Below are 13,224 nucleotides of genomic sequence, written 5' to 3'. Positions count from 1 at the left end.
CAGGTACAGCTTGCGACACATAAAATAACACACCACTGATATGTATTATTCCCTATCATTTAGCATTTTTGGACTAGTGCGACTTATAGTCAGAAAAATACCGGCGTAAAAAAAAATCTTAAATTGATGTCAAAATTGACAAATAGGTAAATATTGAGCTTTTGATCGAAATAATTGCAAATGAAAAAAAACTAATAAGGAATGGGCATTGTGTCCGTTTCGTGACTTTCTCTGAGGACTTGGGCGTGACATGGCTTGGCCAGTAAGAAATGAGGAGCATTAACATTCCTTCGCGTTTGCCTAATTGCTCGCAATCGGGGAGTTAATGAGGCGCATCGCCGCACAATTGCCAGCATTTGGACGTGCCCACGTCATTTTGTCCCATTTCCGAGCCAGGCGCTCTGCTTTTCCTACCAGCGTCATGAAAAGAGACTTGTTGCTGGTGAAAGCACACACGATGTTGACTTCCTGCGCAAACATGGGCGCTACCCCAAACATTTTCCCCAAACGCCGGCACCTCCTTTTTTCACTTCCTGACTGGCTCCTGTATTCCGTGACAAACTTGAGCGCCTTTGCAACTTGAACTCGTTTGAATGCGCAATTTTTCGACTCGATGCCGCCTCCCAAACTGCGAGAGCAAAACGCCACGTAGTCTACTTTTGATGGTGATAAGTGTCCAAATAATTTGAACTTGGACTATTTGATCCCTGTCAGCCCTCCCAGTCAAGCTGGATTGGACGTACTTTGCCATCTGTGGCAGTTAAACAGGATTCCTTCATGCCAGTCTTTACAATTTAAATGGGTATGAGGTCAATAGCTGTCAATGGGAGTGAAAGACAACAAATAAATAAATATACTGTACTATACTTTACATTTTTTGTTAACACGGGTGAAATAAGCTTTGTCAAACAAAAATAGGAAAAATATAATGCAAAAAATCATCAATGTATATAGAAAGAATTGATTAGAAATTAGACTTGATTTAGGTAAATGTGGTCACTCCCGTTTTACACCAGCAGGTGGCAGCGTTTCTCATATCAGTTGTCAGCGTGAGAATGAGGTGCTTCCTAACTTCGCAAACCTCAAGGTAACATTTTTACCTTGTGACGTTTATCGGCAGCTGGGAAACCAAGATAGATGCCGGGGTTTTTTGTTGTTGTAAATTTCCTTTACTTTGGAGTTTTCCCTGTCCTTGCCCGGCTCAAGATTAGCCTTCCTTTTACACAAACAAACACTGGCTAAATACGAGAGAAAATTTGAATTTAGTTTACCTACTTAACTTTTGGTACCTTTTGAAATGGATGGCAAAAGACCAACTGTCGCCCCTAGCAAAATAGCTTCAGGGCGGCCATCTTGGTAGGGGCCACGTACGCGTTCGAGTCATTGCATTTTCTTGTTGATTAAGCGACAATCTTATTTTTCAACCCAAATTTATTTGATCAATGTTGACGCATCCGCTATTTACTCATTGGTGGTGCTTGAGGTCCAATTCATTTGATGTGGGAGAGATGGCAGCGAATAAAGGAACTCCCTGGTGTTGAGAGATTCTGTTTTGTTTTTTGTTTTTTACCCATCACACGAGACGAAGCATATCTACACCATATCAGTGTTGGCGCTACGCCGTCAACGTCTAGTCTTTTGTTTGGACGTGGCATGTTTCAGCACGCCAGCCCTTCCCCAAAAGGAATGCGGTCCAAAAAAAAAAAGCTTTGAGCCCAGTCAGTTGGAAAATTACAGGGAAAAATGGTGGCTATCAAGTTCATTTACGAAAAGAATAAGAATGGGCGCGATTTAAAAATAAAAAAAAGGAATTGTCTATTAGTTAATTTATTAAATGTAGAATTATTTTTTCTCTTTTTTTTTAAATAAATAAATAGATTTTGTTATATTTTCAGATTTTTTTCAGAATTGAAAAAGATACATTAATGATATTAAAAAATATGATTAAATGATTTAAACATAAATAAAGACGTATTAAGTGTTTATATATTTTTTTGTTAAATTAAAAAGTACATAATGATGATTTATTATTCTAATTAAAAGCTGAAATATGAATGAATCAGAGAACAATTGCTGGCAATGAGCCCATACATTTTGGCAACCTTATTTGCATTTCCCCGGGCCATAGTTGCGATTTGGCTAGAAAAACATCGCAGGCCGACTTGCCGAACCGGCCCGAGATTAAACCGCTACGGTCGTTGAAATCAGCCCTGGCGTTTATTCGAAAACGTTTTTGTCCTTATGCAGAGCTTTCTATTCTATCTTTAATTTTATTTTTGTCACGCTTTTGGCAGTCTTTGTCACCCGACAGGCAAAACCTTTGCGTAGGGTTGTTAACATTCCGAGACGGCGGATTCGTTTCAGTACACGCCTCTGAACCACGGCCGCTTTGACGTCAATGCGCTAATGATTTGAATTACTCGCATTGTTTTCCGCTCTGCCTTTTTAACTGCTGCCAATATCAATCAAGGAAATGTTTTTTTTGGTTTGTTTTCTTTTGGATTAGAAATTGCATAAGATGTGTTTTTCTTTTTCGGGGAAGACTTGGATTGGACGTCTACCACTCATAATGGCAGCCCATAAATTCAAAACGGCATTGACCTTCATCCATGACCCCATTCATTTAATTAAATATATAAACTAAGTCAGAGTTATTTATAAATGCCCCTCTTTATCATTGAAATCTTAAAATTGTATGCATATTGCATTAAAGTAAACCGATTAAATTAAAGATTTTTTTTCCTTCAAATAGAATGTGACATTTATTCCTATTTTTTTTTAGATTATCTTTCAAGCCATCCGTGTTTGGGTGTCAACTTTTTTTACGTATTGGTAGCTAGAGTGTAACTTCGATAAGTAGGAATTAATCTGCAACTAGCTAAACTTTTCACAAACGTCATCTCTGGGACGCTATTGCTAAAAGCGCGCCAGACGTAGCACCTAGCACGCGCGTGACGCTAACGGTAACTCCCGGTTTTCCTTTAATGCAGTATTTTTTTCCACTCACAAATGACACGATTTTCTTCCAGCCAATTCTCAAAGTAGACTTTTGTTTTCAGTTTGCACTTTATACGTCACAGTAGTAAATAACATGTGGTCGGTCCACTGGGCCAAGTTGGCGTGGCGCGGTGCTTCAGCTCCGCTCGGAAAGAAAGGTAGCTTGTGCGAAAGAAAAAAAGGCCGACAAAGGAATGCGGCCGTTAGTTTCCGTGCACGTCACTGCCTCGATTATGTACTTGTATAGCGCCATTCATGGCCCCTCCCTCTTTAGCCCACGGCCAATAAAACCTGTCCAGGTGTGGCCATGCATGACCTCATCTTCAAGAATAACAAAGTTGACACGCTAAACTTCTAATTTTAGGGCTAAATAAGCACATTTTAAAGTTTACACACCCACAATGTCATAGTTATATTAATGAGCACATTTCAAACTCTATATATAAATATATGTATGTTATTTGATTATGATGTTAATTTTGAATGATGGAGAAAAAATATATCTATGCAGACAAATGCTATTTAGTTAAGAAACATTAAGATGAATAAAGTTTCAAAATACAATGTATGTCGTGATATAAAATAGGAGAATATTTCAAACTTTCATCTGAAAGTTACAAAGTTCAAAAAGTTGTATATTATTTGATCTTGATGTCAATATAGTTCATGGTAGAGATAAATCTAGACATGTTAAATAAAATAAATGATTAAAAGTTTTTTTTAATCTAAAAGTGATGACTTATGTTAAAAAATAGGGAAAAAATATACGCTATTTTGTGAAGTAAAGGTCAATAAAAGAATAGAATCAAAATATAAACAAGGCAATTTTAATGTTGATTGATTGTTCAACATCCCGCTTGAAATGGATTGGACGTCTAGCCTGGCCAACGAGTTAAACATGCAGCACCCTCCCTTTTGTTTTCCTTGTGGGGGAGTGCGGGGCGCTATATTTAGCAGCAAGGGAAAAGTCGGCACCCTGCATTAGCCTCCTCCTACCCACCCACCAAACCCACCGGTTAGATTTTTCCACGGGGGCTCTTAAATACAAACAAGCGGCGCCGCAAAAGGTCCCACAGTAATTATGCTCAACTACACATCTTTTATCTTTGTCTCAAGCGGACGTGCAGGCGCACATTTGGCACGAAAGATTAAGGCGTCTGCGGCTTTGCTTTTTTTTTTTCCCCCTGCCACTTGTGGCTATCCACCTTAACTTTAGTGTTAGGCCACCACAAAAACAATAGCTGTGGACTACTGGATACTGCGGCGAGAGAGAAGAGGAGAGCATTTGGTTCAAAATTGGAATTATTTGAAGTAAAATTTCTTTTAAAGTCGCACTGTTACCTCAGATGCTACTTTACTGAATTGGATATGAAAGAGATTTGGTATTCAGTTGATCCGGGCTTCCATTGACAGCAATAAGCATCCAATCGGTTTAAACAGTGAGTTCAACGTCACTGGAATTGACTTCAAACTGACCCCAATAGCAACACATTTGGGAATGAAGAGTGCTTTTCAATGTTACTTATGTCCTTCCTATGTTATTTTAGGAGCTAAGCTCTTTAAATAAGTTGAATTAAGAGTCGCCTTGTGCAATCAAAACACATGTAGCCACAGACACATTTTGTTATAAGGTTAAATTGATACAAGGACAAAACAATCATGGTGTAAGATACAGAACAGCAGTGTTCATATTAATTGTGAAAGTGGGTATTTAACCAAAAACTATAACTTTTTTATCCAGCCTTAATCATAGCCACTTTTATTTTGGTAAATCCACCAATAATTCTGTGACAAGAGTATTTTAGTATAGTAAATCACTCGTTATGCGTCCGCTACAATGGAGGCCGCCATAAAAGCCCCCCGAAGCAAGATGGCCGTCAGATAGGTATGCCACCGCCTCCCTCTTTATACAGTTAGCCTTAAATGTGATATTTATGGTTAGAACAGCTCCATGCTAAAGTTGAGCAACGAGCACATGGGCAGGCTACTCTCCGCGTCCGCCCGCCCACTGAGTACTTTCCTCTCCTCTGATTGGACTAAGGTCGTACGAGGAGGTGGCCTTTTCCCTCGAACGTGAAGAGTTCCCAGGGTTGCCTTCAGTGAGTGTCAGTCAACTCCAGACTCGTCTTTTAGCTTTCCAAGCCCTAGTCTTGCGATATGAGCTATGGTCGGCGATTATTGCTCTTTTTCTGGGGATAAGACGGACATGCACACCCAGAGAAACTCCAAAAACGGGCTAAGTTGCAAAATGGTACTTCAAGCGGTCGGCAAAGTTCTCAGGTAAAAAAAAAAAACGTTGCCTCTTTCATGTCGCGTGCGTTCGATGCACCGCTCCGCAATCTTTTTCCTCCGTCGTCGAATTTGCGTAAAATAATGCCAAATGTTGTTGTCCCTGCATATTACGCCATTTATAACATCGGCGTGTGTAAATACTATATATAATATAATATAATAATATGCGTTGCTCATCGAGCAGATGCATGTTCGGGACGAGTCATGTTCAACTTGCTCATTTTTCTCCCGACAGCAAACGTCTCACTGCCTGCTCATCTTGTTATGTTCCCAAATGTCGCTAATGTTTTTGTTCCGATGATTTCTTGCTAAATAATTGCTTCTGTGGAAACAAGTGAATGAAACAGTCACCCATTAACTTGAAATTGCTGCAAAAGTTGGTCATGCGAAAAACTTGCTCCGTGGGAACAAATCCTGAAGGCACCTAAACCTTAGTAAACACAGTTGGAGTGCGATTTTTTTCTCCTTCTCTTGACTTACATATTATCTGTAATAATCGATGTATTCATGAATGATATCACAGTCTAAGATGCGTGACCTGGATCGGCATGCTAATGTATTTGAATGTCAAGTCACACAAATCAAACAAATTCCAAGTGTCAATCACCCACTCAAAACGTGTGGATTTAGCCTACTTAAAAAGTCGTAGTGCAATCGGAATGAACATGCTTGACTTGTTACTACTTTATAAGGCAAGTGACTACTTGGTGGGCACTTAAACATATATGATTGCATAATTATGTGACAAAACCCCACCCCCCGCTGATGAATTATTATTGTATTTTTAATATTTTTCAAATTAGTCTACATGACATTAGTGTGAATGAAATAAAATGTTAATATACACTATTTTTAATTGAAATGCCTCACCACCTGGTTGGTAAACACCCTTGGGTCACTTCCTGTTTAGTTTGGAGCAATCCTTAGTCACTTCCTGTTGATTTAGGTTTAATTCCTCTTGATTTTGCGACATTTCTGTCACTTCCAGTTTCTTTTGGGTCATTTTGGGGTGACTTTTCTTTTATATTTGTCACTTACTGTTGATTTTGAGACCCTGTTAATTTTGGTGCATTTCTAGCTAACTTCCAGTTAATAAATGAGCAGAGTTAAGGGACAGGGGACCAATACCAACCCACTCAGCCCTCTCACTTGAAATGGTTGGATGTCTATTGCCTTGAATGGGAGACAATGAGTTACGCATCAGAGCAAAAGCCGCATAGCTCCTGACCTTTTGACTGTGAAAATGGAAGAAGCAATACATGGAAGTTTCCACGCCTTTTTAGAACCAAAAACAGATGTTCAATGATGCAGCGCTGTCTGGCTTTATGGTGCGGAGAGACACCCAATTGGATAATACTTTGAAAGGAAAGGATATCCCATCTGGTGGTACGGCGCGTCAGTGGTTAGCACGTCCGCCTTGCACTTCTGAGATTAAGCGTTCGGTCCGGCTATCTTGTGCAAGCAAGTCCGCCTGATTTGTTGATTGCGTTTAATCGCCTCGCGGCGTTCCGATGAGAGTTGTTGTAAAAAGGGCAATTTTTTCGGAAATCGGAAGATCGTGACAAATACGGGAAAGTTTTTTTTTTTAAAGACAAAAATGTTTTTGCTCTTCTGCGAACCTGTCCGTCACATTGTAGCTTCATGTGGATTGGTCGCCTTTAGTTGGCGAGCCAATCGTGGCAAAGATACTATGATTTGTCAGTTTTCCAAGCTTTGTTTGAAATCCACAATGCTGATTCGTCGCCGTCAACCAATTAGCAGGCATATATTTTTTAACTATTCCTCCATATTTCTGACTATATGCTGCAACAGCCCATTTCGCAATCCATTAAGAATGAATTTTGATTTTGGACATCCATCAGGATAAAGAAACATTTTATTTTAATGATGTAGTATCCGAAATTTGGGGGAGTATTGACGTGATGTTGTGAGAGCAAAAGCGGCCTTTTATGGCAAAGACGGATGGCGGTGGCAGAGGGTGGGAATTCTGGCAGCTTTTATTTATCCTAAAAGCCAGAGCTCCAGAAATTCACGTCCCCTCACCACACAGATGCCGGCTAGACGGGCGGGCGGGCGGGCGGGCGGGCGGACGGACGGACGGACGGGGAGGAGACGTTTGGCTGGAAAATGATGAAATAAGAGGCAGGAAATGGCTCACTGGGCGGCCTTGCCACTTTCTCGAGGAAAAGGCGCGTCTTCAAATGCACATTAACAGTAAAAATGTGCTCTTCACACTAAAATAACATTTCCAATTTTAAATTGAGACTCCATTTGATACATCATTTTCAATTCGAAAAAAAATCACAGAATATCCGACAATACGTTCCAAAGTAGATCAAAATATCATTTCGTTTATACAAAACAAAGAAATACAAGAAGATCAATAGCTTTGCCATGAAATATCTGGATTGACGGTGTAAACAGTTGAGGCGACGAGCCATACTTTTGGCATTTCTTGGAAAGCAGCTCCCTCTTTTTCACCGTTTGACCTTAGATGGCAGTGATCCGCTATGTTCTAGGCAGGAAGTGTCATGTCGCGTCCACTCGCTAAAAGTTGCGAGTGAACGGCGGAAGGACGGATGCCCACTTTGGGTTTGAGGTCGGCGGGAATCAAGGAGTCGCACTCTTTGTTTTGTTTGTCCTTCACGTTGGGCCTTCATCGTGTTACGCTGCCATTGACAGTGATAAACGTCCAATCCATTTGAACTGGAAGTTCTATCCACGGCTGTTTTTTTTCCCCCCACACTTGTTACCTGCGAAAGTTTATCATTTATAGGAAGAGCATTAGGGCCACTCGCAGGGGCAAAAAAAAGTTTCTGAGGTTAAAGTCCAAATTCGCATTTCATTCTCAGAAGTCCAAAATCTCAGGATGTTTTGTCCAATTTCTGACTTTATTCTCAGAATTGATTCTCACAATCCCAAAGTTTAACGTCAGAATTGAGCAGCCAAAGCAGGAATTTTGCAAGAACAGTCTGAAGGAAATTTCAAATGAAATGTGACTGTTAACTAAAGTCCAAAATGTGAGTTGATGGTTTTGTGTCTGCAGTCTTTCTCATCAGCCATTGTTTTTGACAGGAAGTCAAAGACCAAACCGAACGGCAAGAAGCCTCCGGCGGAAGAGAAGAAACAGTACCTGGAGCCCGAGTTCACCAAGATCCGAGTGGTGGATTTTGACCTGAAGGAGCTGGTGGTGCTGCCCAGAGAGATCGACCTCCACGAATGGCTGGCCAGCAACAGTGAGTCTGGACGTCCAAGGAATAATGAAGCTCATGTTTGCTCTTTATCAAACGCCAGGGATATAACCCATTTTCGCCGTCCATAGAACGCCACGGGAGCATATTTCCTACCCGATATCTCGCTTTACCGGACGGCGTCATTCTCGGGAATTCGTTCACTCGTGTGACAACATGTTGGCGTTCTGCCGTCAAAGTAGCAAGTTAAAACACGTCGCCGGAGAGAATTTTATTGAAGTTTGACTTGCGGCTAGCTAGCTGGAAAGGTGTAGCAAGTCAAATAAGTTGGAGCACGTGTTTGGATGCTTAACTAACTACCGCATATCCGCCGTATTTGTAGCTAAAAAAAATGATGACTGAATCGAGGGTACGGCTTATACGCGCACAAACTAGACTTGACAGTCACAAAACTAGAAAGTGAGAAAGACGAAACGCCATAGCGCACAACAATGCGGCCAATACGGTCATTTATTTAAAAATAGAGAGGATAAACAGTTAAAACGCTTAACAAAATTTATTTTGACATCTATGAATGAAATTCAAGGAAAAACACCTTATATGAGAGAAATTGTAAAATTCAACTATTTCTATACGCCGAGTTAGCTAATATGCGAGAAAATACAGTAACTAACAGGTCAGCTCGTCATCGTCAAAGAGGAATTCCTCGCCGTCGCAGCGCCGCGCTTCTTCCGTGTCGTTAATTTTCCTTTCATTTTTTTTCTTCCTGCAGCGACTACTTTCTTCAATCTCATCAACTTGCAGTACAGCACCATCTCCGAGTTCTGCACTGGCGACAGCTGTCAAGCTATGACGGCGTGCAACACGTGAGTAACGAACCAGCGAACCGCCGCTTTTAGACTGCGCTGTGCCAATTTAGAAGGTCACGCGTCGTCGACCTTTCAGGGGGGAAAAAATCAACTCAAAGACGTCATCCGCATACAGCAAGTAGTCGCTGTCATCTTAATCAAACACAAATGACATGAATTTTCCTACTCCCCAAAAATAAACAACCAGTTTATATCTCGTCACTCATATACAATTGGACTGGCTGAAGGATGAGCATTCACAAAGCCAGAACGTCCGTCTTGATGGCCACCATAAAGCAATAAAACAATAAAGTGCGCGTGCTACACAGGGGGAAAAAAGAGGCTCCCATTGTTGCCAAGAAAGGCGAAACTTGTGCAAATTGCCGTTTAACGGCGGTTCATATCCGCACGCCGCTTTGTTCCACGGGTTCGTAACTCGTCGTCCCTGTCGACCTTCATTTGGCCGTTTGAAGGAGGAGTCCTTCGTATTGTTAGCACGCTGGAAAAACCGGATGAGTCACGCGCGACACCCGCCGTGACAAACGTTGAGGCGCGGTCCGCCTTTTATTCATTTAGTGTGAAAAATGAGCCTGTCCTGACTTGAAATCTCCGTCTTCTTGGCGGCCGCCGTCCGTCGTCAAGCATTCACACGCTTTTCCCTCTTTGTCTTTCCAAAGTAGACATGCACTTTTCTTCATTTGAGTTTTGGATTTTTTCCTGTTGCGTGTCACGTAGTACGTAAAAAAAAAAAAGAAATTACCGGCGACCATATCAGGGAGCTATGATGAAGTATTATTAGAAATACTTTTATTCATTATTATTTGATGGCAAAAGATGACAAGTATCATTTGAGGTAATACATGCTATTTTTTTTGTGTTATAGAATTTTAGCAATGCATATAGCATACGCACTAATGTGACATCATTTGGTTTTTCCCAAATGAAGTCATCGGAGGTGCCTAAAGGTCGCCCTCCTGCTACCTGTTGTTTTTCAACCGGTTATTTTTTTCCGCTGCTCCTTGCTCAAACAATCTTGAGAAAACTTTTCGATGATTCATGTGGTCACGTGGTTTTATTTCCCCTTTTTGTGTTGGGCAGAATATACTACTGGCAGGACGAGAAGGGCAAGAAGACAAAGTGCACTGCGCCCCAATACGTCGACTTTGTAATGAGTCTTTGTCAGAAACTGGTCACGGATGAGGAAGTCTTTCCCACCAAATATGGCAAGTATCCTCCATTCAATTAAGATTTACTCCACCGTTCTATAAGTGGAACGACCGCGGGGAGTGTTTACTGCACGGGTGTCAGACTCGGGTTGGTTCGCGGGCCGCTTTAACGTCAACTTGATTTCACGTGGGACGGACCATTTTAGATATAATATTTAGATTTTTTTTATAAATGGATTAAAAGAACTGGATTAAAAGCCCCGAATATTCAGGTTTTTTATAGATTTAAAACAATGTTTATTTTAGCTTTTTATATATATTTTAGATTTTACAAAATGATTTTTGAACTAAAAACACAGAAAAAATTGATTAAAATATTACAATTATTTATTTAAAAGGGGGAAAATCTGGAAATTTAATATACATCTATACTCTTCATTTTAATTTGATCCTAAAACAGAAAGTCGGCACTCATGATTTACTTTCCCGGGCCACACAAAATGATGCGGTGGGCCAGATTTGGCCCCCGGGCCGCCACTTTGAGACGTGGTGTTCTGCATCCAAAAGCGTCTCGTTTTAAAGCTTTTCAAGCTCACGTGGCATATTTTTTTCTCTTTTTTTTCTTCCTTTGGGGCGCTCAGGCAAAGAGTTCCCCAACTCCTTCGACACGCTGGTGAAGAAGATCTGCCGGTACCTGTTCCACGTGCTGGCTCACCTCTACTGGGCGCACTTTAAGGAGACGGTGGCGCTGGAGCTGCAGGGCCACCTGAACACTCTCTACGCACATTTCATTGTTTTCGTAAGGGAATTCAACCTGGTGGACCCCAAGGAGACCTGTATTATGGACGACCTTTCGGAAATCCTGTGTGCCCCCCTTCCGCCGCCGCCGCCCGCCCCCTCCTCGCCCACCTCCTCACAAAACCACCTGACGGAGAGATGAGCGCCGGATGTCCGGGACCAGACGGCCAACGGACGAACGCAAGGAAAGACGACGCGTCCGGACCGGACGACCACACTCTGGGGACTCGCCGCCTGGCCGGGAGGTTGGGTCGGAAAGCGGGGTGGGGGAGGGTTTGGGAACGCCAGCAGGAATTGGCGTCCAAAAACGGAACAACGTCCCTCGCGTCTTGTGTCCTTTTAACCTCCTGATGCCTGAATTTACCTTGAACAAATAAGGACAAAGCTTTGCAGGAGGACATGGTAGAAAATTCAACTGAGAAATATAGGTCAATTGAGAATTTTCCCGAAAAACAATTTGAATTATTTTTAATGTCATTTTCTCCTTTTGTTCTTGGTATTTAGCATTTCTACATGTCCATTCTGAAGTCGCTGTTAATTGTAAATTCAAGCACAAAGGGGTTAAATCAAGACACACACACACACACACATACATACACACAAATACAACTTTAAGGCTGTGTTTTGTTTGCTTTCATTTCACTTGGAGAGTTATTTGCTTTTTTTTGTTTGTTTTTTTGTTTTGTTTGCTTGGGTGCGGATGATGTCGTTTCACTGACGTTGACGGCGATAGACGTCTAAACGGGTCGGGCGCCTTCCACCGTCAACGGCAGCCGTGGAGTTATTAATCCCCGCCCCCATACTCAGGACCTAAGAATATGTTACTGCTGCCAGAAAGGCTTCCCGCCCCCCCTTTTTGTCCTCTAGTTTGCCAAACATGTTGACGTCATGGGGGCTCCTCACCGGTAGGGGGAAGCAGAGAGGGAAGATTGTAAATTCCGCGCTCCTCCATGTTTTCCCCCCTCTCCTTCCTTTTTTTTTTTAAATTTGGCTTTTATAAAACCACAAAAGGAAAATTAAGTTTGGAACGAAGAGTAGTTGTCATTCTTAATAGAAGCCAGGAGATGGCGCGCTTGGACGCAGGTTGTATTTTTAATTTATTTTGGATTTCTTTTTTGCAGGGTTCTTCAGTTCTGGCTCTTGTTTTTATGTATTTTAATTATTAATAAGTTAAAAGCGATTTAATATTTCAAGCTCTGCTGATTATAATCTAATAAAAGAAAATTATCATTATGAGGCATCGTGTCCTGGATTTTCTCATTTGTTATTAACTCATTGATTTCCACATTAAAAATTATTTTATACATAGAGTGGGTCGAAATTACCGGGCCACTTTGTGATTGCGTCACATATACGGTCACTTTGGCACAATGAAACGTCATCAGAAGGCGCGTGCACATTTTGCTCCCCGAGCAGGTCGTTTACCTACACTGGACCGAAAACGGTCTTGAAATTTGGTGCATAGCTTTGCTAAGGTGTATCAGCTACCTATACCTAGCAGAATCACGAACCACTTACGTAAAGTTTGTAAATATAATACAGAAAAAAGCCACTTTTAGAAGAAAGAGGAAGACCCTGACGAACACGCCAAATTCCTCTTCCAAGCATAACCCTCATCCTCGTCCATTTACCTATGGCACCTGCTCACCACCACAAAGGTATTTTTTTTGTTCCCCGACATATTCCATATTTCACATATATCTATAGCGTCTTGGAACATATTTGGACAATTTGCATCATTTGTTATGGGAAAAATAGATTGTTGCTTTTAATGATTCGTTCTTAATGACGAAACGATGTAAGTCGAGACCGATACCGTAACCAGAGTACTCCCTTTTCAATACATTTTTAAACAAAGGGGGCAAAACATTTATTTTCTCTTAATTTTTATTGAAAGAAAATCACAGTTCATGTCATCTTTTATTGGAATTT

At 41.3% G+C, this 13,224-nt stretch overlaps 1 protein-coding gene across 4 annotated transcripts in view; it reads left to right on the top strand.

The window, feature by feature from the left end:
- The window catches only part of mob2a (MOB kinase activator 2a), a 28,778-nt gene extending 16,250 nt beyond the window's left edge, over positions 1 to 12,528 (top strand). For 3 of the 4 annotated variants that reach the window (XM_077597397.1, XM_077597396.1, XM_077597395.1), the window contains exons 2-5: positions 8,365 to 8,525; positions 9,253 to 9,346; positions 10,427 to 10,551; positions 11,136 to 12,528. In XM_077597397.1, the coding sequence (XP_077453523.1) occupies positions 8,365 to 8,525; positions 9,253 to 9,346; positions 10,427 to 10,551; positions 11,136 to 11,434 (679 nt within the window). In that variant the 3' untranslated portion in view covers positions 11,435 to 12,528. Of the gene's footprint in view, positions 1 to 5,069; positions 5,278 to 8,364; positions 8,526 to 9,252; positions 9,347 to 10,426; positions 10,552 to 11,135 lie in introns of those variants that run through there. The other variant, XM_077597394.1, reaches the window with a different exon arrangement.
- The last annotated feature ends 696 nt before the right edge of the window (positions 12,529 to 13,224 follow it).

This window comes from Stigmatopora argus, chromosome 3 (assembly GCF_051989625.1).
Source record: "Stigmatopora argus isolate UIUO_Sarg chromosome 3, RoL_Sarg_1.0, whole genome shotgun sequence".
Taxonomy (NCBI): domain Eukaryota; kingdom Metazoa; phylum Chordata; class Actinopteri; order Syngnathiformes; family Syngnathidae; genus Stigmatopora; species Stigmatopora argus.
The sequence above is the reverse complement of the archived record's forward strand: the minus strand, read 5'-3'. Positions and strand labels throughout refer to the sequence as shown.